At 43.9% G+C, this 26,557-nt stretch overlaps 4 protein-coding genes across 13 annotated transcripts in view; all 4 read left to right on the top strand.

Annotated features, from left to right (window-relative positions):
- The window catches only part of MAPKBP1 (mitogen-activated protein kinase binding protein 1), a 100,968-nt gene extending 89,068 nt beyond the window's left edge, over nucleotides 1–11,900 (top strand). For 4 of the 8 annotated variants that reach the window (XM_074542995.1, XM_074542993.1, XM_074542992.1 and 1 more), the window contains 4 exons: nucleotides 485–795; nucleotides 1,582–2,493; nucleotides 5,860–5,945; nucleotides 6,954–11,900. In XM_074542995.1, the coding sequence (XP_074399096.1) occupies nucleotides 485–795; nucleotides 1,582–2,493; nucleotides 5,860–5,945; nucleotides 6,954–7,247 (1,603 nt within the window). In that variant the 3' untranslated portion in view covers nucleotides 7,248–11,900. Of the gene's footprint in view, nucleotides 1–484; nucleotides 796–1,581; nucleotides 2,644–5,859; nucleotides 5,946–6,953 lie in introns of all 8 variants that reach the window. The other 4 variants (XM_074542990.1, XM_074542989.1, XM_074542991.1 and 1 more) reach the window with 2 other exon arrangements.
- A 69-nt stretch (nucleotides 11,901–11,969) lies between these two features.
- Nucleotides 11,970–19,769, top strand: JMJD7 (jumonji domain containing 7). The gene is made up of 8 exons (XM_074542988.1): nucleotides 11,970–12,073; nucleotides 12,637–12,790; nucleotides 13,688–13,941; nucleotides 14,400–14,456; nucleotides 14,877–14,972; nucleotides 17,224–17,300; nucleotides 18,372–18,531; nucleotides 19,047–19,769. The coding sequence occupies exons 1-8, from the start codon at nucleotides 12,007–12,009 to the stop codon at nucleotides 19,133–19,135; spliced, it is 954 nt and encodes a 317-aa protein (XP_074399089.1). The 5' UTR covers nucleotides 11,970–12,006; the 3' UTR covers nucleotides 19,136–19,769.
- A 774-nt stretch (nucleotides 19,770–20,543) lies between these two features.
- Nucleotides 20,544–24,445, top strand: LOC102073391 (acyl-coenzyme A thioesterase 1). The gene is made up of 3 exons (XM_005480005.4): nucleotides 20,544–21,282; nucleotides 22,609–22,811; nucleotides 23,842–24,445. Exons 1-3 carry the CDS (start codon nucleotides 20,826–20,828, stop codon nucleotides 24,442–24,444), a joined length of 1,263 nt encoding a protein of 420 aa, XP_005480062.1. The 5' UTR covers nucleotides 20,544–20,825; the 3' UTR covers nucleotide 24,445.
- A 1,080-nt stretch (nucleotides 24,446–25,525) lies between these two features.
- PLA2G4B (phospholipase A2 group IVB) overlaps nucleotides 25,526–26,557 on the top strand; it is a 54,173-nt gene continuing 53,141 nt past the window's right edge. The window contains exon 1 of one of the 3 annotated variants that reach the window (XM_026794150.2): nucleotides 25,526–25,665. The gene's annotated coding sequence lies outside the window, so the exon portion shown is untranslated. The remainder of the gene's footprint in view (nucleotides 25,666–26,557) is intronic. The other 2 variants (XM_026794153.2, XM_026794144.2) reach the window with 2 other exon arrangements.

Below are 26,557 nucleotides of genomic sequence, written 5' to 3'. Positions count from 1 at the left end.
TGTTTGTCTGAGGTGGAGAGGAAGAGGAAATTAGGCTTTCCTCTTTGAGATACTGACCATCTTTCCTAGTAATTATGCTTTCATAATGTTAGGAAAGCATATTTACTTCCTCTCAGGGTTATCTTAGAATTGAAAAGATTTAAAGTTTAGTAATGTGAGCTGAGAGAAAACACCTGACCTGACTTTGCCCAGTCTCTCCTATGCCTGGAATTTTTCCTTCTCTTTTGTCTTCACTTTTTATGGTGTCCTCCCTGGAAACAGTAACTCAATGCTATCTGTGATTGCAGTCTCTAGTCAAGTGCCTGAAGACCAGAGTTTGCAGGGTTGAGTAGAATTAAGTGGTAACAGATTAGGGTATTTTTGACTCACAAAAGTCCAGACAGGGATGAGTTCTTAATTCCAGAGAAACTTAATGCATGTTCCTGTCTATCCAGGGGAACACACTTACTTGTTTTAACTGGGATTTCTTTATTGTGTTCTTTAGACAACTGTCACTCTCTTCATCCAATCTGACACTGGTTTCAAAGCCCATCGAGCCACCAACCCAGACCAGTCAGTTTACATCAAACCTGTTGAAAAATGACAGCAGCCATCCTGGTGACGCATCGGAGAGCGGCCAGCTCCTGGAGCATGTAAATTCAAATCGAGCTGCCTGTGTGCAGAAGAAGCGCAGATCAGCTTTGGAGCCCAGCAGAACTGGTATGGCTCCTGGACGGGTGATTGCCTCCTTTCCAGAAGGGCCTGTGAATGCAGTCATGAGGAAGGCACAGTCAGTGCATGACCTCGTGCATGAGGGTAAGGACACATGTTGGAATGATGGTATGAACCTGAGAATGAAATGGGGACAACTCAGTGGAGCAGTTAAATTAAACTTGCCTTTCTGCATTCTGAGCTACAGGCTTTACATATCTTCTAACTCCTAGCCTGTCAAGGGAAAATATTTTAAATATTATTATTTTAAATATTATTTAATATTTTTAATTTGTAATGCAGATGCCGGTCTTCTAATTGTCAGTCTCTGATATTTGTTTGACATCTGTGGGAGAAGCAATGCAAGGGTGAAATGAAGTATTTGCAAAAATAGTCTCCCTTGCTGTGAGTGGTTGCTCCAAGCTAAGACTGAAGCTCCCCAGGGTGGGGAGGAGAGAAAGAGGGAAGAGACAGTAACTGAGAGCTTACTGTATCCATGCCCACTGAGCGAAATAACTCTGTTTTTGAAACAAGTAACTCACTCACCGTTAATAAGTTTAAAATTTGTTTAAAAAACCAAAAAAGAAACCCCACATGATCACCACAACAGCACATATCAGTTTTTGCCTGCATCTTCTGGCCTCTCTCTTAAGAGTCACAGTGGTCCAAGGTCTTCTGACCATGCATGTTAAGAACAAATCTCTCTCATGAGGAAAGCAGAATTGTCTGAGCAGGATGAAGGATGGCAAAAAAAGAAAGCTGTTGAGGCTTGGTGATACTAACCTGAACACATCTCACAGGGGCTGAGCTGAGCCATGTTAAATTCCAATTTAGGAATTCACTGCAGGCTCTTGTCTATTTTTGGTATGTTTATCTGCTTAATTTTCACAGATAAGGGTCCAGGAGTGATATCCTCTGCCAAGCAGCGTCCTCAGACTCTTTTGGTGGTTGAGAAGGATCCCAGACCTAACAATTGCAGGGTGTTATCAGCCAGTATGTTGAAGATGGATGGATCTGGTGCTCTGCTGGCCAAAGATGTCAGGGCTGCAAAACCAAAGTCCTACATGAACCCCACAACCAGCTTCCGGGCTAAGATGTCAAGGAGCGTATCTGTAGGGGAAAATCTGTACCTTGGTTGCTCCACTGAAATGTTGACTGATGGGAGGACTAGTCCTCCAGTGACAGAGAAGACACAGTTTAGTTCCACATCAGATGCTGAGAAGATTAAGCTGCCAGTGAAAGAAAATGTTCCAGTGAAACCTGCACTCCAGCCAGTTGTAAACTGTTCATCTCCCAAGTCCTTCCACAGCAAGTTGGCATCATCAAACCGAGCACATCTGATTCTTGACATTCCCAAGCCATTGCCTGATAGACCCACACTGGCCTCCTTCTCACCCACTACCAAAGCAAAAACCCTGCTTGAGCCACAGTCTCCACAGTCACCTGCTGGGGCCTCTAAAAAGAAGCCCTCTTTTCCTGAGGTCCGAACCTCCAAGAGGGAGAATCAAACTGCTGGGTTTCTGGTTCCTGGTAGAGAGGTCTCAACAGGGCTTGCTAAGGAGAGCCCAGTGGATTATCCAGTCTCAAGGACAGATTGCCAGGAAGAGCCAGGGGTCACTAGTCTAAAAGTGAGGGAAGTGTCAGAGGGCCAGCAGCTAAATTCTCCTGAGAGCACACTGCCCAGGGGCAGGGAGCGGATCACCGGCATCGCCTGTGTGCTAGACAGCCAACCTGGACTTTGCCCACTAGACCCCATCAGGCCCAGGTCTCCTACAGCTATAACTGCCTCGGCACAGGTCTCAGGTGTGCATGGATACCCATCTCTTATCTTCCCCCTTCTGTCTCCTGTCTTTGTGAACCGCCTCACGATCCCATCACATTTCTTTACGTCCAGCTTCTGGCCTGTCTCGTCCTGTCTGCACCTGTCTCGTTCCATAAACCATCCCCTCAATGGTGAGACACTTCTTCAATCTAACATCTTTTTCTCAGTCTTTAGTTTCCATTTCCTCTGGGTCTTATGTCTGACAGTCCTCCTTAGCTGGTTTTGTAGTCCTCAGAATTGTCATGATTTTAGTGATTTAGCTGTACAATTACCTCTAGGGGTTCAAACCTCTTTGTGGTCAATGCTAAAAGCTGATATGTTGGGAATCCCCTGAAGTACATGGGTCACATTCCCCACCCTCCTCTTGGAGCACGTTTGGCCAGCAAATGAAGATACAGGCCAATATGTGCTAAAGAACCAAGCAAACACAGGTAATACTGACAATGAAGTTATGCCAGGCAGCTCAAAGTTTCCTTTGTTAATATGCAGGTGTGCAGGGTCCAGAAGGGTTTGCATACAATTTTCTCCTATGAGATAAAGTTCATGAAAGTGAGCTCCTTGCTGTAGCTACCTGTGAGAGCAAGCAGGTCTTTGTGCTGTTATCACTCTGCTTTGAGGACATGTCTGCAAACTGGGTATGTGCAGGGTTTGAACATAAAAAATGTGCATTAATTTTTGGATTATCTCTAGTTTGGAGAAAAAGGTACAAGATGAAAAACTTCCACCTGCTGAAAACAGCTGTAAGATCTGTTACAGGTCTCAGTTTAAGGTAATTCAATTAAATGAAAACTAGCAGATAAGTTCAAATTGAAGCAGAAATCCTGTCCTTTAAGGCAGGAAAACCTCCAGTGGCAGAGTTTGTGGCACTGCTTAGTTCCACATCATCTCCTGAGGTTTTTCTTTTGTGTCACAATCAGAAAGGAAATACACCTTTCTGAGTTGTGCATTAGAAAGCTGAATGTTAACCACTGCACTGATAGCTTGTAACTTAAGGGACTATACAGCTTTTATCCCTTTTGTTATGTTGCTCTTACTCATATCTGAGAAGGGATAGCTCTGTAATCCTGTGATCAATTACCTTCTGTGGTGCCAGGCTGTTGCACCATTCATTGGAATTGTACAGCACAATATGGTTAAGGACAATATTTCTGCACCAAAACATTGCAGAAGGTTTAATCTAGTTCCGATGCACTGTTTTTTTTCTTTTTGCATTTCTTGAGAGATCAAACACCTTAAGATTGAAGCACTGTTATGTAAAACAGGAAATGTGATATTTTGTCAAAGGACCTGCAGTTATCATACTGTTGCTGCTCTGAAGAATAGTGAGTGCAACTGAAATTTTCAGACCCTCCCCCTACGGGGTGAGGTTTCTTCTAGCACCAGATGCAGCCTGAAGCTGTGGAATCACATTCTACTGCAGAATTGTTGTTGTCTGTGCTCTTTAGGCTGAGTTATCTTTTCTAGATTTGTGAATCAGACTACATAGCAAATGGCTTTTGGTCAGTTTGCAGAATTAACACAGGTAGCACAGATAAAGATTTTCAGTATTGATTTTATTTTTTTAACAACTCCCAAGACATAACACACCCTGACAGAATATTTAACATTAACAGCATCCTTTAGTGAGTTAGAATGATACAGCACTGTGAATTGCAGTGTTTTGGTTTTTTTTTTTTTGTCAGCAGGCAGCTGTCAGCCTTAAGCTTCTTGCAGACCACATTTCCCAGATTTTTAGTGGTAGATGCTGGAAAAGCCTTTTAGATCCAAGTTGGCTATTGCTGTGAACAACTTACTGTAGCTTCTGGGAATCACAATGTGGCAGTTTAGATGAAAACTAAACTTGATAGAGACTTGTTCTGCTTCTGACTTGCACTGCTACTTTGGATTTCCACTTAATTTTTCTGTCCTTCCACTTCCTGCTTGTATGACAGCTGCAAATAAAGAGACTTCATTGTACTTATTAAAGCGTTTTGACAGCTACAGTTGAGATGCTGTAGATGTGCTCGATACTGTTGCTGTGTTTAATATTCTATGCTGGTTTCTGAAGAGCTCTGCTCTGCACACCTGAGAGGCAGAAAATGCCTGTTACTTAAGCATTTATATTAGGTTTTGTGATCTTTCTCCTGACTGGAGCCTCCCAGAGCTTGAGACCAGCATAAAAACAATGATCAGAGGAGAAATCCAGAAAAGAGAAATGAGAAGAAACAGCTGGGTTTCAAACATAAGGAGGGAAGGAGGGGGGCAGAAATCATGAATCTTAGATTGCACTGAAGCCCCCTGTCCTCAGACTCCACGGGTGATTTAGGATCAAAGGATGCAGATGGAAGGATTTGTTCTTACTCCTTTGTTCTTTGTGGATGTTTTTGTTTATGTATAAGTAGATGTTTTTCTAGCTGTAGTTGTTTATGCATCATCTAGATGTATTAAAAAAATTAGCTTAGGTCCTCCCCAGTCTGTTCCAAGATGGTGTTCTTAGAATTGCAGAAATTACAGTGCTCATGTGACAAAATTTTGGGCTTGGGTAACTAAAGAAAGTTGAATGTCCTTTGTCCAGGCCTTTGCAAATTGAAGACTGTGTTTATGTGTCTATGTCTTTGTTCATGGTTTATGTCTAACTCATGAAAGTGTTTATTGTAAGAAGATTGCAGGCCTTCAGCTCATGTTTTGGAGATAATATCTGATGGGGACAGGCAGGAAATGCTGTCCTTCAGTTGCTTGCTTTTATTTTTTAGATTTGTATTATGGTCTATCCCCAGTGTATGTCATGTGTTGCTCGGCAATGCAATTCTGTTCTGAGTTTGCTTGTCACAGCTCCTCTGGAACTCAGTCCTCACTAGAGAATGTTGCAATAATTCAGTATAATCCATCATGCTCTGTGCTTTTAATACTCTGTGCAGAAGGGTACATGAGGGGAAGCTTGTAAATTTCTAACTAGGTAGAAGCTAAATTAGAGGCTCCTTGGATCAGGCCCTCGTGCCCCTGGAAGTCCACGTACAGACATGGCTTTAATTGCAATTGGAAATCACATGGGTAATCTGTGACTATCTGTGACTGTAACAAAAATGTGCAGCTTGAGGAAAAACATTGCTGACTTTGGAGAGTCTAAAGACTGGAAAAATAGGGGTGTTTGAAGCAAGCAGCATGTCTAGTTAGTATGAAGGAAAGCTCATACAGAATATGCCTATTTAATAATTTGCTCAAACTAGCCCTAAATATTGAATGACAAGTTGTGTGTGCATGGTCTTTCAGATATGCATTAAAAAGCGTGTTTTCTTTCCAAACTATGAGGTTGTGGATAGTAGAGTGTCTGTGCCTTACCTTGTGCTTTTATGTTTTCCTCCCTCTAGAGTCGGGCATCAGCATAGAGCAGTGTGAGCATGTGGTGTCCGAGCTCCAGGACAGCATGCGCAGAGCCCTTCACCTCTACCGCAGGGTGAGTGACTGAGGGACCTCACACACAGACCCTGGTACACTAGCTGGGCTTTACAGCCCACAGGCATCTTACACAGATGTAAGTGTTTGCTGCCTCAAGGTGTTCTCTTGACTGTGTGTTCAGTGACACAAGCTGTCTGGCTGTCCACTTGACTGCGCCTTCAACTTGAACCAGGTGCTCCTGATTTCTAGCTCTTGGATTTTCCAATGATTTGCTATGGTACTCTGAGCAAATCAATTAAGTTTTCAGTCTGTTTAGCCTATCTGTAAACTGAAGATAACAGTATGCTCTTTTTCAAAGGGGTATTAGAGAATTAATTAATGGTTATACAGTATTTCAGGGATATGAAATATTACAGGAGCTTTGAGTTTTATTACCCCATCTGTTCTTTGTCTTTCATGCCTGGGAAAAGGATTAGCAAATGTGGAATACCATGGGAATCCAGCTGGGAGAGAACATGCAGCTGTTTTCTTGTCCCTCTCACCTCCAGACCAGAGCTACATGCAGAGTGATATAACAGCTCTTTGTTCCTTTTCTTAGCACTGATCTGTCAGGTCTCCTGCAATGAGTGGGAGACTTTGATGGTGAGCATCTGCCACATGGTCCTCTGCAGCTCTGGCCACAGCACTTGCAATAGCTCTCTGACCTTGCTCTGTTCCTGGGACCAGCTGCATTTGGCAGACAGGAGGGACTGGAGACTGTGGCCCTGTGCTGCAGCTGGGAAACACAGTACCTCCTTAAGCCCACTATAAGGGGAACACTGCCCAAAAATGTGCTTCTCATCTCTGTCCTATTGGACTAATGCCTCTGGATTTTGTGCAACTAGGGAGTATTGGATGCATGTGCTGCTATATGTCTAAATAGGCAGTCTCAAATGTTGAAGAAAAGTAGACTTGATTGGTCTGCAAGTCTTTATGGCTTTACTTCCCTCAAGGGCTAAAATTGCTTACTTGGTGCTCTACCTGAACCCCAATGCATTCCTTGTTTTCCCCTCCTCTTTGTTTTCAGGTACTAAACGATACGGAATCTTCTACTGACAAAGATAAAATAGCAGGCCTCCTGACAGATGCATTCTCCTCCGTGAAGAAAGAGTTGGACTCTCTGAAGGATGCAGAAGAGCTTCCAAAAGACAAGGAGGCACTGGTGAAGCCACAAGATAACACTAGCCCACTGAATGAGGGATGTGGTGCCAATCTACCGAGTCCCAAGAGCTTGGGAGATGAGCAGACACTCGCTTTGTTGGAACAGTACTCGGAGCTATTGCTGCAAGCTGTGGAACGACGCATGGACAAAAAACTCTGAGGGGTGTCTTTCAGGTGTTTGTGAATACACAGAAATAATTGCAAGAAGAGGACCACAGAGAGAGCTTCAGACCAATGCTACCATCAGCTGGTCTAGGGCTGGTGGGGATACATTTATAAATTGATTTCCTCAGGCTCCAACAACTGACTTGTTCCAATTCTTAGCAATGTGCTGGCCACAGTTTTAATATTTGTTTCCCAACGATCTTCAACTTCCAAGACTTCTAAACAAAGTCTTGAAAGAGGAGTTTGGAGAAATTGCCTTGAAATTTCTTCATAGCCAGGAGATCAGGATGTTTGACACCTAAAATACAAAGAAAATCCAGTTTATCCAAGAAATTCTGAACTGCTGACTAAAAGTAAAGGTCAATGTGAAGCCAATCCCTTCCTCTCCAAGACTTCATAAGAATAAGAAATCAGACTTTTTATGGTTTATTTATTAATTTATTTCTCTTGACTGTTGCTCTATGCCACGTTTGTGGCTGTTACCTTTGTCCTTTTAAAAAACTGTCAATTCCCTTTGCCATATCCCAGCGAGAAACAATCTCTGTATTATAAATCCCCAACAGGGAGACAGGCTGGAGTGTCTGTGCAATTAATGAACTGTTCTCTGCTTAGATCTTTTCTTGCTGTTCTTGGTTTTCCTGCCTTGGTTTTGTTCCCTGCAGTAATCCTGCTGTTGTTATGACAACCCTGTCTGCTTTCCTATTGTGTCAAAATAGTCCCCACACTGTATCTTATCTGCATTCACCTCAAGGGAAAGGCTCTGTATCCCTTGGGCCATGCTTTGGAGATTACTTTTATGAGTTCATCCAGTGGTATTTTTAATCTGGAATTTGAATACTTCAGACTGGGTTTTCTGCTAACATTTTAAAAATTGGTTTTAGATACAATACAAAAGTTTATTTCAGCCAGCTTTCATGATTAGGAATTGGATATTGACTTTGTTATGATTTATTTTTGGAGAAGTGACATGGAAAAGATGGTTTCCATCTCGTACAGTGTCACTATGGGTTTGAGAGATCTTCAGTGCCATGGCTCATCTGTGTCATTTGTTCATTTCACTGTGATAGGAAAATGTTTTCTCCTTGCCTTTACATGAAAACAGAACATTTACATCACAAGAAAGCTGGGATTCTTTTACCTTTTGTAAAGTTATTTCAAATACCCTCACAAAATTATTTCCTAAGAACTTCAAATGAGATATTTTGGGGTGTGATGACCACCATTTTTCCTGCCTCTAGCTTCTTTGCTTTTAAGGAATTTCTGGTCTGAGAAACAGAATCTTGTCTTCTTGCATTTGTATGTGCAATATTCTTCTTGCCCTGCGGAGCTTCTTTAAACCCATGCTAACTTGTGTCTGTTGTGGCTTAAAATTGTCCAATGATGTTTTTTAGGTCAATGATATAAGCTAAGGAAAACAATTTTAAACCAATGAAATTCTTCAGCACCTTCCCCCTTACTCCCATTCCTTTCAACAACAGGAGAAAATACACGAAATGTTTTATTTCTTGCATCTCCAGTCTGTCTTGCATTTATTTTTAAGACAGCACAGTGTAATCTAAGTTCATAAAACTAATGCAAGCAACAAGAATTTGATGGGAGAGAGACTGCTAGCATCTGTGGAAGTCAGTCAGAGGCAGCCAGACTGCATCACTTGGTTGCAGAGGTTACAGGGTGGAAGCAGGTTTTTTCATTTTTCTGTCCTGGCTGCTGTTTCTCTGAAACCCTGTGGCACTTGGAGATGTGGTCTGTTGACTTTCTGTGACTGCAGATCTGCAATGCAGCCTTTTTCTGCTGGTCTGGCCAGACTGGCATAGGACAGCCTGTTTCTCCTGAGTACTCTAGGGCTGAATAATCTGCAGTTCTGTCTCCCCCCAAACAGGTTTGCTGCCTGATCACTGCTGAGTGCTTCAGGACATGGCAGCATGGGAAACAGTTTGAAAGCTTTCCGGCTCCTTCTGCCTGTAATTGAAATCTGCCTAATCATGTTTCAGATGTCCTTGCTAACCTTTCTTTCCATGGGCTTATACTGAAACTTTAAAGGGGTTATTTTCTAGTCCCTTCTCTGCACTGTATTCTGCTGAATCAGCTGCTGTGCTCAGTCCCATGGGCAGCTTCTCTTGCACAGACAGGTTTTGCAAAGGAAGGCAAGTTGGAAACCAGAGAGGAAGTTTCTGGCAGTGAAAAGGTGACCTGGAGATGCCATGAGTGGAATGTGTGATAACAGCCATGTTGGGTCTGTGTGGGAGTTAGTGTGGTCAAGCTTGCTTTTGAGGTGACCTGTTCCTCCACTTTCAGACTGTGAACATGTCCTAGTATACAAGGAATTTCTTGCTGTACTGGGGCCACAAGACACTCAGGAAAAATAGCAGCCCCTTGAACCCAGGTGTATTTTGGTACTGTTGATAATGGTTTGAGGGTCCTTTATATTACTTCCTTGTGCAATTTTATACCATTTTATTATTTAAACATTGAGGTAGTGACAAAAAGGTCAGAGATGATACAGAAGAGCCAAGTGGTGAGAATGAAATGACCATGAAAGTAAAGGTCAACAACCAGCAAAGCTGATATAGAGATACGAAACAAAACTCCTTGGAAATAAGTTGTGTGAAGCAAATTTGGTTTTTAAGCTGATCAGAGTGGGTTTTATTTCCTGGAATGGACTTTGCTATGGGTCATGGCTGTGTACAGGAAACCAGAGGTGAAATCTGATCAGAATAATGGTAAGAAAAGTGTTGGGCAAGTAGATCAGTTGGAGAATGGTTGTGTAGTTTAACATAAATTTAGAACAGTGTATGTAGGAGACTCAGGAAAACAGTAGAAGTAGAGATGGTCTTGGTCTGAAGAACACTATTTGGCCAATACCTGTGAATGATACAATACCAAAAGGCTTCAGGAAAGTAGATATAGGACTTGGAGATGGTGATCTGTAATTGAAGGATGAATGGGAAGGAGTTTGTTTTTAAATATGTTCTGTTGAGCCTCTTGCTTCTTCTCTTGCAACTGTTCTCTAAGCAGCTATTTTTTTTTCTTAAATGGCAAAGTCCTGAGCTGCTTGTTTGAGGCTTTGATGTTTTGAATTGATTAGAAGCCCAGTAAATGCTGGTGCCACAAGTTTGTTGCTGAGAGGGGTAAGGGGATAGTGTTGCTCTTTATAATTTAAGACTGATCTAACTAATTGTTCCCTGCTCACTTCCTATTGCTGGCAGTAGGAAATATTCCTAAAACCTCTAGTTTACAGAACAAAAAGAGCATAAATGCATTGCATTTGCACCTTGTGAACATGTTTCACTACAGGCTGTCCATTGGGCCAGGTAGAGAAATAATGAATGGTAACTGCCTGGGAAGTCAAGAGGCTTGTCAGAGGAGGTAATAAATTTGAGTCTATCCCTCTTAATGGTTTGGGATCCCTTTTGCTGGTGGGTGTTAGCATAGGCACAGCAAGATACCTGTATAAGTTATTTGTTTAACTGAAAAAATAATTTGGATCTACCTATCCTCTTTACATATATTTTCCCCTCTTCAACCCAACATTCCTGGTCAAAATGAGAAGTTTCAGGTTTCTTTTCCATCTTGCAAATAGTACTGCTTTGCCTGTGGAATCCCTCAGTTCGTTTAAGGGCTCTCTTGAATTGGGACAGTAGGAAGGGCTGCAACCTGAAAGGGCAGCAAACTGTTGTATTTCCTGCTGCAAGCAGGTAACACCTTCATCCTCCCCATCCCTCAGAGGCGCTCGGGAGCTGTGTGTATGGGCATCCCTTTCTTCCACCTCCTCTCTCAGGTTGTCCTCTCCTTTCCATGCCATCTCCCAAGTGATGACTGGGGCATGGCCTTACAGCAGCCCCTTCCCCAGCCTCCCCGTTTTGCAGACTTCATCATGACTCAGAGGAATTGGGACGTTTCTTTCTGCGAGTAGAAACATACCAACTTAATTTTTTAAGAAGAACGAATATGTATATACTTATATATAAGGAAAAAAAAAGAAATGAAAGTATTTAAACACCCTTGGTAAACTCATGCATGTATACAGTGTCTTCCCCCAGCCCGTTGGATGTGTAGCATCCCGGACACTAAATGGCAAAAACCTCATTGAAATGGTAGACAGGTCTTCTAGCAGCCCCCCGAGAGAGCAAGGGGTTCCTTCTCTGGGTAAGGTCCGGCGTGTCCCATGTTTCAGGTCGCGCGTGTGAAGGGCGCGGGGCGGCTGGGGCTGTGCTCGTGTCACACGGGGACCGCGCGGGGCGGCCGCGCCCGGAACAAGCCATGTGCGCCCCGCGCGTCCTGCGGCGCCCGCGCCTCGGGCAGGGCAGGGCCGGCCCCTCCTCACCCCGTCCCCCTCCTGCACTGCCCTTTTCCTTCACTCCTGTGAAACGCAAACAAAAAACCCTTCCTGCTTTATTTATAAATGCGTGTTTTTATACTTTCGGCTTTAGGCAAAATAATACTTTGTCTTTTTTTTTAATTATTATTTGGGAAAATAATTAAAAATTCCTTTTGTTGGTTTTTTTTTGTTGTAGTTTTTTTTTCTTTTTTTTTTTTTTTTTTTTTTTTTTGCACTGTGAGGCTCCCCCGGGAGCTGTTTTTAACTCTGTATCCATTTGTACTTCGTGTCTTAAACTGTTTCAATAAAAACGTGACCATTTGTTACTGAGCTGCGCGACTCACTGGGGCGCTGCGCCCGCGGTTCGTTTTCCGGGGGAAGGGGCGGGGAGGGGGCGGGAGCGGGCGGGGCCGGCTGCTGCGGGGCTGGGCCGTGCATGGCGGAGGGCGCGGCGCTGCGGGCCGTGAGGGGCTGCCTGGCCGCCTTCCCGCGGGAGGCCCGCGGTGAGCGCCGGAGCGGGGCGGGGGAGGCCGCGGTGACCCCGCCCGGGACGGGCAGTGGTGCTGGGCCGGCCCAGCCGCCGCCCCGGGTCCCGGCCCGCCCGGTGCTGCCGTCTCGGCGGGCGGCGGCTGCGTGGGGCCATCAGCGGCACCCACTGTGTTGCCGGCGTGTGGTGGTTCCGAGGTCAAGGTGAAGCAGAAAGGCCCCCGCAAGATGAAAGAGAAACTCGAGAAAACGGTCCTTTAATGGTTGTTTCTCTGTGTATAAAGTAGCAAAACGAAGCACTATTCCAGCTTCCAAAAAATCATCCTGTGGTATCACCTTTGTGTGGGAGGTGCACTTTCTATGGCACAGGCCCTTTGGCCCTTTATCCTCAGGCGCTGGCCTGAGGTTTCCATCTGGCTCTGGAAGCGCCCTGACACTCTCTGGGCTTTAGCAGAGGGATTCTGGATCCGTGGAAAGCACTGCTTGGTGTCAGCGTGGTGAGGCGTGTGAAGCCCGTGTGCTGGCAGGAGGCGCCTGTCCCGGGATGCTGAGTAACGCTGTTTGTTGTTTGCCTGCACAGAGCTGGGCTGGCCGGAGTCCGTGCCCTATCTTGATAGGCCTCCGTCGCCGCTGGAGTTCTATCGAGAGTGGGTGAGTCCGAATAAACCCTGCGTAATCCGCAACGCCATCAGCCACTGGCCGGCTCTGAAGAAATGGACCTCAGCGTACCTCAGGTATGAGCGAGCTGTGGAGTAGGACTGGTGTTCAGTTTTGGTGACCTCACCAAAAACCCCTTGGTTAATCTTTGCTTTTATTTGTAAGTTTAGCCCAGATTCCTTCCTGTTTCTGGCTGAAGGTGCTCAGTCTTCCCAAGGTCAGGTGTGTCTTCCTTGCACACATACTGCCCTCCCTGTTCCGATGCAGCCAGGAGGGTGGGTGTTGTGGCTGTGTGCAAGCAACAGACTCAGGCTGTTGAAACCCACACAGCTGGAGTGGGACTGTAAAGCTCTAAGAACAGACTGACTTGTTTGTGACTGAGCACGCCTTGTTTTCTTCAAAAACTAAAGGATGAGCATTTTAACAATGACTGAAATTTTAACAAAAGGTCCTCTTTTAAGAGAGGATTTGTGGTTAGACCTAGTATCTGTGAGTCAGATTCTGTGGGGTTTTAAGGTAAATATCTCATGGAACCAAGGACTGCTAGCCTCATGGGGTATGTATCTACCAGTTTCTGTCCACCCCTGCTCCCTGCTCAGATGCTTTTGAACATGTGAACCCCCCGTGGATTTGGCTGAGTTTAATGGCTACAATAATATCAAGCTCTGCCATGACTGGTGAAGTGGCCAAAGAGGACCAGTGCATGGAGGAAAACGGAGATCCCTTGTGAACTGTCCTGTTAGGAGAGAATTCAGAGAGGAAAAAGAAACTAGAGTTGCCTTGACTGCAGGGAGCACTTGGAGCAGAACGCTGGAGTCCTTACCACAAAGCAGAAAATCTGATCTAGAGACCCCCATCCATGGAATGACAGGCATCTTATTTTTGCTGCCCTTGAAGCATGTTTTTAAAATAACCAGTATGTAATATAAGAGCTAATTGCAGGCCTGGGTATAAACCTTTGATTTGTTTTGCAGGGAGGTGGTAGGTCCCAAGGTGGTGAGTGTGGCAGTGACACCAAATGGTTATGCAGATGCAGTGTTTCAGGACCGATTTGTTATGCCAGAGGAGCGCCAAATGCCTTTCATGGACTTTTTGGACATTGTGGAGAAGAAAGTGACCTCTCCCAACGTATTCTATGTGCAGAAGCAGTGTTCAAACCTCACTGAGGAGTTCCCTGAACTTGTCTGTGATGTGCAGCCTGACATACCATGGATGAGTGAAGCACTGGGTAAACCCTCAATTTCTCTCATATTCAGTAAATATTTTGCATGGGGCTTTAAAACAATCACAACACATTTAAAACAATTCACTGCATGGTGAATACTTGTTCTCTTTCTGAATGCCACAGCGCAGTTTGGTTTTATCCTCTTAGGAAGCAGAAGTAGTAAAATACCTAATAGAGTAATCCAAGTTTTGGGGTTGGATTACTCTGAAGTCATCATCTCTGTTGTGTAATGGGACCCTCACAGCTGAAAAGAAGTTGTGTAACCCTTTACATTGAGTGGCTTTTCTTTGGTCTAGAGTTATGTTTTGGCTTAGTGTTCACAGTGTAGAAGGAGGTTGCTGTTGTTCACAGAGTGCTATTTGCCATGAAATCTGTCATGATTATGAAGGAAGTTATAGGACAGAATTAAAAAAAAGGATGATTTGTTATTGTCATCATATTTATTTTCTCTAACTATACAGGGAAGAAGCCTGATGCTGTGAATTTCTGGCTTGGGGAGTCAGCTGCTGTGACATCTTGTACGTATCCTATGGCAGTGTAAATCTTTTGGTGATTTCAGCACAAATTTAAGCTGGCTTGTTTTGAGTTAGTGGCTCAAGGAGAATGGTGTGGTTTTTCTGACAGGGCAGTTCTATATTAACATGCTTTTTTTTTTGCATTCTTTATTCTGCCCTTCTGCAGCCTCCTGCTGCAGTATCTCTGGATGCATCTACCTGACATTGTGTCAGGCAAAGCACTGACAATTTGCTTCATTGAATGCATTTGGCATCATATAACATGATGTTGTGACTTTCCACTGGCTGCAAGAGGAAGAAGCAGTCTGATAGTAATAGGGAAAGTTGTTAACTTTCAGTTTACTGCAGTTTCTGCTGCAGAGAAGGAAATAGCTATGATATTCTGTCATTCTCCCCATTTCTCTTTTTTTTTCTCAATCCTAGTACATAAAGATCATTATGAGAACTTGTACTGTGTAGTATCTGGAGAGAAATATTTTCTGCTGCATCCACCAAGTGACCGTCCCTTCATCCCATATGGTACATCATTTTGCTGTGCAATGTGTCTGAAGGCTGGAAGGAGGACAGACTAAAACACTGAAAGATGTGAAAAAAGGAAGCAGTGGTAACATTTTGATGTTTATGCAGTGTTATGCTTTCAAGTGTGGACAGAAATCTCTCCTACTTCATGCTGCAGGCAGTTTGTAATACAACTGTTATTCTGAAGCCAGGTTTTCCAGTCCAGTAAAGTAATGAGCTCCCTGGTTCACATCTTGGGTCCTGTGTCCAGTTCTGGGCCACTCAGTTCAGGCAAGACATTTAGATACTGAAGCAGGGCCAGAGAAGGGTGTTAAAGCTGGTGAAGGTTCCAGAGGGTAACTCCTATGAGGAGCAGCTGAGGGAGCATGGTTTTTTTAGCCTGGAGAAAAGCCTGGAGAAAGGGGGGAGGTTTTGACTGTCTGGAACTCCTGGAAAGGAGGTTGTACCCAGATGGAGGTCAGGATCTTTTGCCAGGCAACCAGTGACAGAAGGAGAGGTAATGGTCTCAAGTTGTGCCCAGGGGAGGGTTAGATTTGACATTGGGAGGAAATTCTCCCCATAAATGTGATTAGATATTGAAATGGACTGCCCAGGGGAGTGATGAAGTCATGTGCCTGGAGGTGATTTAGGAAACACTGGATGTGGCACTTAGTGCTGTGGTTTAGTTGACAAGGTGGTGTTCAGTCATAGCTCGGACTTGATGATCTCAGGTGATCTCAGATCTCATCTCTTGATGTCTTTGCCAACCTAATTGATTCTGCGATACTCGTGGCAGTCTCTTCAGCTTTAGAATGTTTAAATTGTTTAAGTATATTTGCAGTGTTGTAGCTTGTCATCTTTGATTTTTTACAGGTTTGGATTCTGCCTACCTGCTTTTCTCTAGGAAAAAAAAAACAGGAAACTAAAATATAACTTGTATTTTAATGAAATATTCAAGCTACTAACTGAATCTCTGAAAACTGAGAAATGAAGAGAGAGATTCTTATGGCAGTGTTGCTTCACACTGCCTGATTTCTGTTTCTTTATGTGGCTTTCCTATGTGCACAGCAGTACTTACTGTTGCAGTGTTATCTAAAAGATGAACAACTTAACTTTATACCTCATAAGATTTAATTGTCCCATTCCTTGGCTTTCAAACCATCAGACTAAGTGAATGCAGAGTGCTCTATGATGGAAATATAATTTTGGGTAGATGTGTGCTGCTACAATATTTTATTTATACTGTTTTTATTTTGTTTACAACCTTGAAGTCATAGAGTCATAGAATGGTTTGGATTGGAATGAACCTTGAAGGTCATTGAATCAATGCCCCTGCCATTCAACAGACCAAATTACTCAAAGCTCCATCCAGCCTGACCTTGAATACTTCCAGGGGCAGGACACCCACAACTTCTCTGGGCAACCTGTTCCAGTGCCTCATGATCCTCATTGTTAAAAAATTCTTCCTTATATATAATCTAAATCTACCCTGTCTCAGTTTGATACCATGAACCCTTGTCTTGGTCTTGGTAAAAAGTCCTTCTCTGTCTTTCTTATAAGCACTTTTTAGGTACTGGAAGGCCACAGTGAGACCCCTGTCTTCTCCAGGCTGAACAACCCCATCTCAGCCTTTCTTGGACAGGTGGTGTTGTATGTATGTGAATGTATGAAATATATGTGTGTTATAGGAGTCCTACTTTGTAAAACAAGCTATTGTTAAAGCATAGAACAGAGATAATGCTTACATTTCATAGTGCGTAGTAAAAAGAGAATTCCATCTTTTTGAGCATTAGGTTAATTAATGGAGAGAAACTGTCTCAAGGGAGGGCTTAGAAAACCACGTGTTGAAGCAATGAAAGAAAAGCAACCAGCACTATCTGAAGCAATTGATGAGCCCTGTCAATTAAAATTAGAAATGAAAGACTGGTCACAAGCCACTAATAACTCTTGTGAGTGCTTCTTTGGTAGACTGACCTAAGATGAAACACCCAACTACAGAATGATGTGTAAGTCAGGGGGAATTTATGCCTTCTGAAAAGGAAAAAAAACAGTTACTGGGACAAAATAGGACTGGGATACAAATGGACTTGGAGGAGAATCAGTATTATTTAGACTGACTGCAAAAAAACCATATTAAAAACTGGATAAAATTTGAAATGGAAAAAGAGAAGGATAGTGAAAGCGGTTTTGTCTTAATTTTTCTTGATGAAAGTCTGACTTGCACTGCTATTAGGTTCTCTGAATTGTCATTTAATTCTTTCTCTGGTTCCAGAGCTCTATCAGCCAGCAACCTACCACGTATCAGAAGATGGTTCATTTGAAATTGTGGATGAGACTACTGCAGAGAAGGTAAAAACTTTATAGAGAATGCAGTTAATACAGTAGGGAGAGTCTGGGACATTGCTGAGCCCTCAAACTCGGCATATTGATTGATATTTAGAAATCCTGCATTATTGGAAAGAGAATGCCCAGATATTTCACTTGTATTTTACTGTTTGCAAAGGATGCCCAGCTTCCAGAAAAATCTTTTACTGCACACCCGAAACGATTAATATAATTAAATGTTGCATTGCACCAGACTGATAGATCCACTAAAGAACTTTTGAACACATTGACAATAAAGAAATTGATTTCATTATGCCTGAAATAGACCCCTCTACATTCACTTTCTTTTGGCCCTCTACTCAGCTCCACAGTAGTATCCACTCATTGCAATAGAACATACCTGTCTAAATTAATGTCGTATTTTCTTAGTAGTAGCAATATTTATTTGATTAAAATGTTTAGATCTGGAAGCACTTTACAAATCTGAGTAGAATCTTAATCCCTTGCCTTTTGCCTCTGCAAAATGTGAGTAATGTTACAACAGAACTTGAACTGGGGTTTGTTTTCCGTTTCCAGAGTGGTGCCCATGGAATCTCATTCCTGTAATTCAAAAAGGTTGGAATGCTGAAGTTTACAATTCTGTAGGGCAGAGAAAGAATTAGTGCAGGCATGAGGGACTTCCCAGAAAGGAGGGATGTTTCAGCTGCTGAGAGTAAAAATTACACCAAAGAGCCTAAGAAGAAGAAAGGAATTTCTAAAAAGAGTGCTGCAGATAAAGCATTCAAGTACTGAATGTAGGGAGAACAAGAAACTTAAGGGGCTGGAGGTGTTTTGAAAGTATTCCACGAGACTGCAGTTTCATGGATGACTTTTATTGCCTTTTATCTAAATAGAAGTGCATCACCAAAGGAGGAACATCTTTGCATCCTTGACCTATTCCAAATTGCATGTGGAAAGCTGTGTAGCTGTACATGTTTTGCTAGACAAAGTACATGTTTTGTAACCTAGTGAGTGTGATTATCAGTTGTTTTTCTGGAAGCTTGCTGGAATTTTTTCCAGGGTCAGTACCATATACGCACACTCTTTTGCCTTTAGGTGCCCTGGATCCCTCTGGACCCCTTGAACCCTGATCTGGAACTGTATCCAGAGTATGCTCAGGCAAAGCCTTTGAAGTGTACAGTGAAAGCTGGTGAGATGTTATATCTGCCTTCTCTCTGGTTCCATCATGTTCAGCAATCACATGGCTGTATTGCAGGTAAAATAGACAGTATTTATGGATACATTTTGGAACTGTGGTGGGTCTGCAGCAAAGCACCAGTGGAAGCAAAAGTTCCTTTAAGGCTATCTGCCTCTCTGCAATCTTGACAGATCCCATGGGGCTGCCTCCTTCCAGCCTGTTTTGCTTATAATTCATAGCTTTGTTGGCACAACATGGAAGACACTCTGTTTTCTTATGAGCTGAAATCTGTTCTGACCTAATCTCTTACCTTGCTAATAAGGTTGTGTTTGTGTTACTGTTCCCCTGAACTTACCAAAAGTCTTGTCATTGTTTTCTTTGTATGATTTGTCATAATCTCTCTAGCTCTTTTTTTTTCTTCTCTCCCCAAGTGAATTCCAGAATTTCAGTCAGTGCTCATTGGGTACATGTGGAGGGGTGGGGATGGTGCAAGATATTATTATTGTGCAAATTTTGCAATGTTTGAGGAAGTCATTTTTGTAAATCATTACATTCTAGCCTTAAAATGTATTTCCCTTTTCTTGTCTCCTCAGTGAATTATTGGTATGACATGGAATATGACATTAAGTACAGCTATTATCAACTACTAGATTGTCTCACAAAAGCTGTGAAAATGCTATAGCAAAGGTGGGAGACTCGAGCCTGTGATGTCTGTTTCTGATGTGATGCAATTATCAGCATCGTGACTGGAGTACAAACGTGATTCCCCAAAAAGAACTGAACATTAAATTATGGTCAGCAATGCCTGCTGAACACATCATGGCTGTTTTTCTTGATTTCAGAGTCCAGACCAATTGGCCAGATATTTTGGCTTGTAAGGAGAACTTTGCTAATAGGATTTTTAGGACTTTGCATGTTGCCTTGCTGATGGTGAGCAAAATAAAATGTGAAGAGAGATAATCCAGGTTTTGAAAATCCCAAAATGGAAGCCCTGATTGTTTGTTCAGATCTACAGATTGTTTTCATTACAACCCAAGTGGACAAGGAAGGATCTGCTATATGCATCAGGCTGCAATAGTCCAATCTATGCACTCTGCTTAAGGCAAAAGTCTGTCCTGTTATAATTCTTTAAGTTCAGTGGCTGTGGTGTTTTGATGGTGAGGAACTACTATTTCTGCAATAAAGAGGTCAGTTTAAACCTTATTTCTGTAATAATTTACTTTTTTTTTCCGAAGTAAACAATGGCTGAAGGACATCTAGGAGGACATGCAAAAGTCAATGTTGGCTATTTTCCAATAAAAAGCTACACGTTTTTAGTGCTGTTTTTTATTTCTTTTCACTGTTGTATTTAAAGATAACTGCATTCTCTTGCATCCTGAGGGATGATTTTAGAGTTGCTCTGCCATATCTGCAGTCAATCTTCATGTGGTCTCATGGCATGAGGTGTGATTCTACAGCTTGTAAGCTCACTGATTGTTTCATTCCTTTGCCATTAATTGCTGCTTAGAGCATGGTCAGGCAAGTTGTTTGAACCAGGAACCGGGTTCAAAGAGCCATAATTCCCATTTTTATTTCCACAGAATGGGCTGGGACTACTTGCGTGTCTGAGACCCTCAGGGTAGGACAAGAAGTCTTTTAAATACTCAGACATTGCAAAAATGTAGTATTGTTGTTTATGAAAACCAAGAGCTGGTGTTTATTGTCAAATCTTCAAGCAGATCCTTAGAAACATTTTTGATACGGGGGAAATTAATTCTTGGGAAGGAAAAATATAGTAATTGTTTGACTTTGTTTCTTTTGCTTTTTAAAAGAAACATAGTTATAGCATAAAGTTTAATTTTAACTTGTGGTACTTGTCCAAAAATTGCAGAAAGCTCAAGAGGGATCAAGAGCAGGCTTTGTTTCGTGGTGAGATTAAGATGTCACGCTGCTTAGGCTTTGCAGCTTGTCTGTGTTTACTTTGCCCTGGCAAAGTCTCCCAAGCCTTCCAAATCTGGGATTTCCTGCAGCTGGGGGGGGGGGGGCGCTGCTATTTCGCTATCTCTTTTTGCCGCTTTGGGGTTTTTAATTTAGTTTCTGTCTGTAATCAAAAGTAAAAGCACTGGCCAAGAACAAATGACAGCTTGAGCCAGTGACCGGTGTCACCGCGCCACCGCAGCCGGAGAGTCTAGCGGGAGGCGGGCTCTGAACTACGGCTCCCAGCAGCCCGTGCCGGCCGAGTGGAGGAAGTGCTCACGATGATTCCTTCTGGACTTTGAGCCGAGATTTTAATCCCGAGAAGGGACAGGTTGCTGAGGCTCGTGTCTCCCGAAGTTCAGGCGGTCGGCGCCTCGCCCCAGGCAGGGCCGCAGCTCTCCGTCCGGCCAGCCGGGATGGCGGCGCGTCTGTCTGTCCTGCCTTCCCTCCGGTGCCTGTTCGATGAGCCCGTGCAGATCCGTGTGGCCGGACTGCAGCCGCAGCAGGCGGTCACCCTCCGGGCCAGCCTGCTGGACGAGAGCGGGGAGCTTTTCCAATCCCACGCTCTCTACAGGGCTGGGAGCAGCGGGGAGCTGGACCTCAGCCGCTCCCCAGCGCTGGGGGGCAGCTATTTGGGAGTGGAGCCCATGGGGCTGCTCTGGGCTCTGCAGTCCAAAACGCCCTATAAGCGGCTGGCAAAGAGGAACGTCCTGACCCCTTTCTCTGTGGACTTGGAAGTGTATGAGGGCCACGGGGACGACACGAGCCGCTTGCTGGGAAAATGCACCAATGAACGATGGTTTTTAGGAGAGGGAGTGAAGAGGATTCCGGTCAGAGAAGGTCGTCTCAGAGCAACCCTCTTCCTCCCTCCTGGTGAGTTTAATTCCATTCTGTTTTTGTAGGTATGTCTGACACCAGGTATTCTGCCCCGTGGTCCCTGAATGCACTCAGCCACCCAGAGCAAAGCCTCAGCTAACACTTCCCTCAGCCTGTGCCTGGCGCAGGCACCTGGATCACCACAGCAGAGCAAACAGGAGCGGGTGTTGCCCAGGCGGGGCAGGGGTATGGTGGTGCAGAGGGGGCATCAGTGTTAACACAAGGTGTCTCCTGCTTGCTCTAGTTGAGTGTCTTGACCTCTCTTGCAGTGAGAGCTTTGTCAAACGGTGTGTTTATTTCTTAGCTTTTCTCTCTAGCTGCCAGGACAAAGAGGCCCCGGTCCTTGGCAGAGCTGTGATCCGTGACAGCTCTGGCCGTGGGGTGAAGAATGGCAAGGCATGATGGGAGCAGTGGACTCAGGCTGCAGCCAGCCTAGGCGAAAGAACCATGCCCTCAGCAGCTCCTACAGGTCTTCCTGCAGGTTCTGGACCTGTCTCTCTTTAGCTAAGGAAAAGCCAAAGAAAGAAGTTTCTTCCTGACTGGGCAGCTGGACTGCATGGGTTACTTAAGGAGACGGGAGACAAATGGGAAAAGCAAGGTCTTTAATTAAACAGATGCCATATTTTACAACTCTGTACACAGACAGTGCTGAGAATGGATCCTGTGCAAAACTGCTTTAGGCCTGAAGTGTTTCTGCCCCTTGAATGGCCCTTAGACATGGCTGTCTTGCTCTGTAATTGACAAACAGTCCCTTGCAGCTGCAGCAACACCACATCTTGTAAGGGAAATCTGGCTGTGAGAATGGGCAGACAGCATCAGGAAAGGAAGGTCCTATTGCTGCAGGAGAGCTGAGGAGCTCAGGGGAAATTACTCAGATCTTACTGAAGCCTGAATTGGCACAGATCAGTTCTGGCATTTGTGAATATTTCATAACCTGAGTATTTAATAACTCAAGTATTCCCTTCATGGCATGCCTGCCAGCATAGTGCCTAAGGAAGAGCCACTCCTGCAGTAATACTGTTTCTTCATTGATCCTCAATGGCCTGAGGACTTGTAGGCCAATGCCAGCTGAAATTCAGGATGAGAGAAGGATGTCCAACATGTGAATTTCCTATAATGAGTTCCTAAGAGAGAAAGAAATGTGCAAATTCATGTCCTTGCAGTCATTTTGTTTGTTCCTGAGAACGACACTCACCATGGAAAGCTTCAGAGGATGATTTTCTTCTGATATCTGCTGTCCTGATGTGTGCTGAGGAGGCACCACAAAAGGACACCCAGAGGAACTTTTCTTTTGGTTATGCATACCCCCTCCTTTCATTGCAGGACCTGGCCCATTCCCTGGACTTATTGATTTGTATGGATCTGGAGGAGGTCTTATTGAATACAGAGCAAGTCTCCTGGCTAGCAGAGGCTTTGTGACTCTGGCCCTTGCTTACATGTCCTTTGAAGACATCCCTGCTATGCCAGAGACCCTTGAACTAAGCTATTTTGAGGAGGCTGTGAACTTTTTGCGTAAGCAGCAGCAGGTAAGAGACAAATTATGGTGCTCTTCCTGAAACTATTTTCCAGTTTGCTAATTGGTTCCCAAACTGGAAGTATTAAATTGCTTAAGCAGGAAACATTAATTTTGTACTAGTTTTGCATATCTTAAGATTTTAGAAGGGAAAAAGAATCCATTGGCTTTTTTCTGTTTCTGAGATATTACAGGCTTTTGATCCTGAGTTTTGCAGGATAGTAATAAAACACTCTAACAACAGAATCCTTCACAGTTGTAGCACTGGAGGTGTGACATATCTTAAGAGGGTGAGACTGTATTTGAGCAAGTGTGTGGGACAAGAAAGACATTTTATGGCAATGTATCATCATACTTAACCTAAAAGTGACCAAGAGAAATAAAGTAGCATTTAATTTTTTAATGCAATGCTACTTAATGTGTATTTGTTTTGCAAAATTATTTACTTTCTTTTACATGGACACCAGCATTGTAGGCAGTGTGAGAGCAGAATTCAGCCTTGCTTCTCTCTGTTCCTCAGAGAGTTCTGAAACATCTAGAATTCAGTGTGAAGGGCCTTCACTAGAAATAAGTTGATTAAAACAGCTTTTGGACTCACTTAGCCTCAGGTGTAATAAACATTATGTCTTCCAAGACAACACAGAAAATAACAGGTCAGCTGTAGGAGAGAAGAAACTGCAATGAAGAAATTCAATGCAAGAAAATCCAGGAAAAAGTGTCTTGGAGAGAGGAGCAGTAAAAGACACTGTACTGAGAGCAGGCTGAGCTGAGATGTGGAGGGAGCAAGGACACTTTGTCTGTGCAGGTCACCAGGAGGCAAGTGTGTTACAGGAAGTGGAATGTTGAGGAGCTGTAGAATTCAAAGTCGCTCTTTTGGAGGCTCAGCAGAGGGATAGATGAAGGAGTAATATAATCTGAACAGAGAGAGGGAAGGGGCAAAATGTGAGTGATCATAGTTGGATGAGTGAGAAAAACTGGAGAGGTTATGTCAGCTCAGGAAATGAAGAGTACTTAATATTACTATTTTCATAATTCTGTTTCAGGTGAAAGATACTGGCATTGGCGTTTTGGGCTTGTCTAAAGGAGGTGATCTAGCCCTTTCCATGGCCACATTTCTACCTGGCATCAAGGCAGCTGTCAGCATATCTGGAAGTAGTTTTAATTCCTTTATTCCCCTGGAGGGGGATGGCTTCACTATTCCTGTCCACCCATATGACTTGGGGAGGGTGAAGATCAGTGATGAGTCTGGAATAGTAGATTTTTCAGATGTCTTAGACGATCACATGGACCCAGCAACTTGGGATTGTCGCATTCCTGTGGAGAGGTCCTTGGCCAAGTTCCTCTTCCTGTGTGGACTGGATGACATGAACTGGAAAAGTGACCTCTATTGCCAGGATGCTGTTCAGCGCCTTCAGCAGCATGGCCGGCAAGTGGAGTTCTACTCCTATGCTGGAGCAGGGCACCTCCTGGAGCCGCCATACTTGCCTCTGTGCAAAGTTTCAATCCACAGGGTGCTTGGGATGTTGGTGCATTGGGGAGGGCAGTGGAGAGAGCATGCTAAAGCCCAAGAAGATGCATGGCGCAGGATACAGGCCTTTTTCTGGCAACATTTGATGGACTCAGACATCCCTAAGAGCAAGCTGTAGTGGAAACTGTCAGATTCTGGCCAGGGATGTTATTTCAGCACTCACTGGATCTTGGAAACCCACCAGAAGTTTCCTGGACTCCCTTCCTCTAAACCCCACTGTTGCATAGTTGTTTATTTTCATTCCCCAAATAATTTCCCATTTTTTAGTTGAATTTCAGTTGACTTCTGACCCCAGCTTCACAGTAGATTGGCACATCTGTGCTGTAGTCTAAAAACAACCCAGCATCCCATCATCTAAATCACATTTGTGCTGAGCTATCTTTGCCCTCAATCTGACACCATCTCCTTTCATAAGACGAAATACTCTCACAGGAGGAGCTATCCATTGAATGATTTAGTCTTGCACCTTTAACTAACATAGATAAAACAGCAATTTTGTTGGACAGCACTGTAGTGCACTCATCCTTCCTCCTGGTATATTGTTTTCTCCCATTTCATAGTAAAAAGGTTGCCGTAGTTCTGATCTCAGCTAAGGGAAGAGGCACTCTTCTGGCTTAATTGGAAGTGCAGTGATTTTTTTTCTGGTTCTTCAAAACCCAGAAGTGAATCTTACCCAGGTTACCCTGGGTATATCTCCTGCTGACTCCATATAAGTTCCATCTGTGTGTGCACAGTTTGCTTGAGATTATCTGAACGAAGCCTTCAACCATCTGTGCACCTGCCAATACATTAAGGAACAATCCTGGTGTGGCCACAAGCTGTTCCTTCACTCAGTTGAGGAGGTCATGAGCAGAAGTCCTCACCTCCTATTGGGAAGACAAGCGGTGGAGTCTGTGGTTTTGCACAGTGTCCCACATGGGGGTGATACAGATGTGCTAAGTGCTTGCTCTCATATGGTGAAAGTTAGTTTGTCTCCATTTTGGGGTGAAAAGTAAAGTCACTGCTGCTGAGTTCCCAGGAGCCCAGTGAGGCGGGCTGCCTCTGAGTTGCCCGGACTATAGCAAACAGCTGTGGGCTCAGTGATAGCTAAGAAATGCCACTCTTCAAGAGAGTACTGACCTCACCATCTGGGAAGAATGGGCATTTTCTGACCCTTTACCAGTGTCCAAACCTGCCAAGGGGGGGCTGTAATCCGCCTTGTGCTTTTGTGGGATAGTGGCTAACAGCAGCTACATATCAAATGGCACCAGTGGAGCAGATTCTCCCTCCTGGAGCAGTGAAGACTCACACCCTGGCAGCAGAAGCAAGCAGGAGCTGGAAGTCTCTGCATGGCACTGAGGTAGAGAAATCTTGCCTTTGGCAGTGTAGTCCCTGGTTTCCAGTTCCTGCTGAGACGAAAGCCCTGTAGGAGCCTGGATCCTGCTGACGCAGGAATCCTTCCTGCTGAAGGATTCAACTAAGGCTGAATCATGCCCTTAGTTTTCTTGCTTCAGGGAGGCAATGGTCACTCAAAATGAGCACATTGGACCTCAGAGGGGTGGGGACTCTCTCATACAATATATTCAGCACAGACTGTCCCTTCAGGTACTTCTGGTTTTCCTGAGCCCCCTGTTCCTCAGACTGGTAGATGGGTACCGCCTACCTGAAGGTGTGAGTAGTTAGTTTGGGGACATCTCTCTCCTGCTCACCCATACTGGTCATCCATCAAGTTTTATGCTGTTGCCTCTTACTTGATTTCTGTTTGTCTCTTGTGTGCCTATGTCCTGCATGGACTGTGATTGTTACAGGTGTTTAGTGACTGAGTGGGGCCTGGCTGCAGAGTAACATATAACAGCAAGGAAAGTCAAACACATTTAAGCAGTTGCATCTGAGTAAGACACATTTTCTTTTCCCTAATTTTTCTGTTTTATTGAAGCATTCAGAAAACCCTGGGCTGCTGATCCACATTTTCCTCAGACTCAGGGCTTTAGGCTGCGAGTTTCTCTGTGGTATGAGTAATTCAGTTCTCTTATTTTTACTGAATACAGTGGGGTTTATACAAAGCAGTGTGTTGGTTTCTAGCCTGTGGGATAACTCACATTTATTTTAATCCCTTCTGAGGGGAAGCGAAGCTTTCCCAGCCTTCAATGAGCAGTTTACACATCTATACTTTGATTTACAAAATTGTGACCTTCCAAGAAAATACATTATCTATAGGAAACTACCATTACAAATAAAAATGCTTTCCATCA

The sequence above is a fragment of the Zonotrichia albicollis genome, chromosome 6 (assembly GCF_047830755.1).
Source record: "Zonotrichia albicollis isolate bZonAlb1 chromosome 6, bZonAlb1.hap1, whole genome shotgun sequence".
Taxonomy (NCBI): Eukaryota; Metazoa; Chordata; class Aves; order Passeriformes; family Passerellidae; genus Zonotrichia; species Zonotrichia albicollis.
Note: the sequence above shows the minus strand (reverse complement) of the source record. Positions and strands in the feature narration are given on the sequence as shown.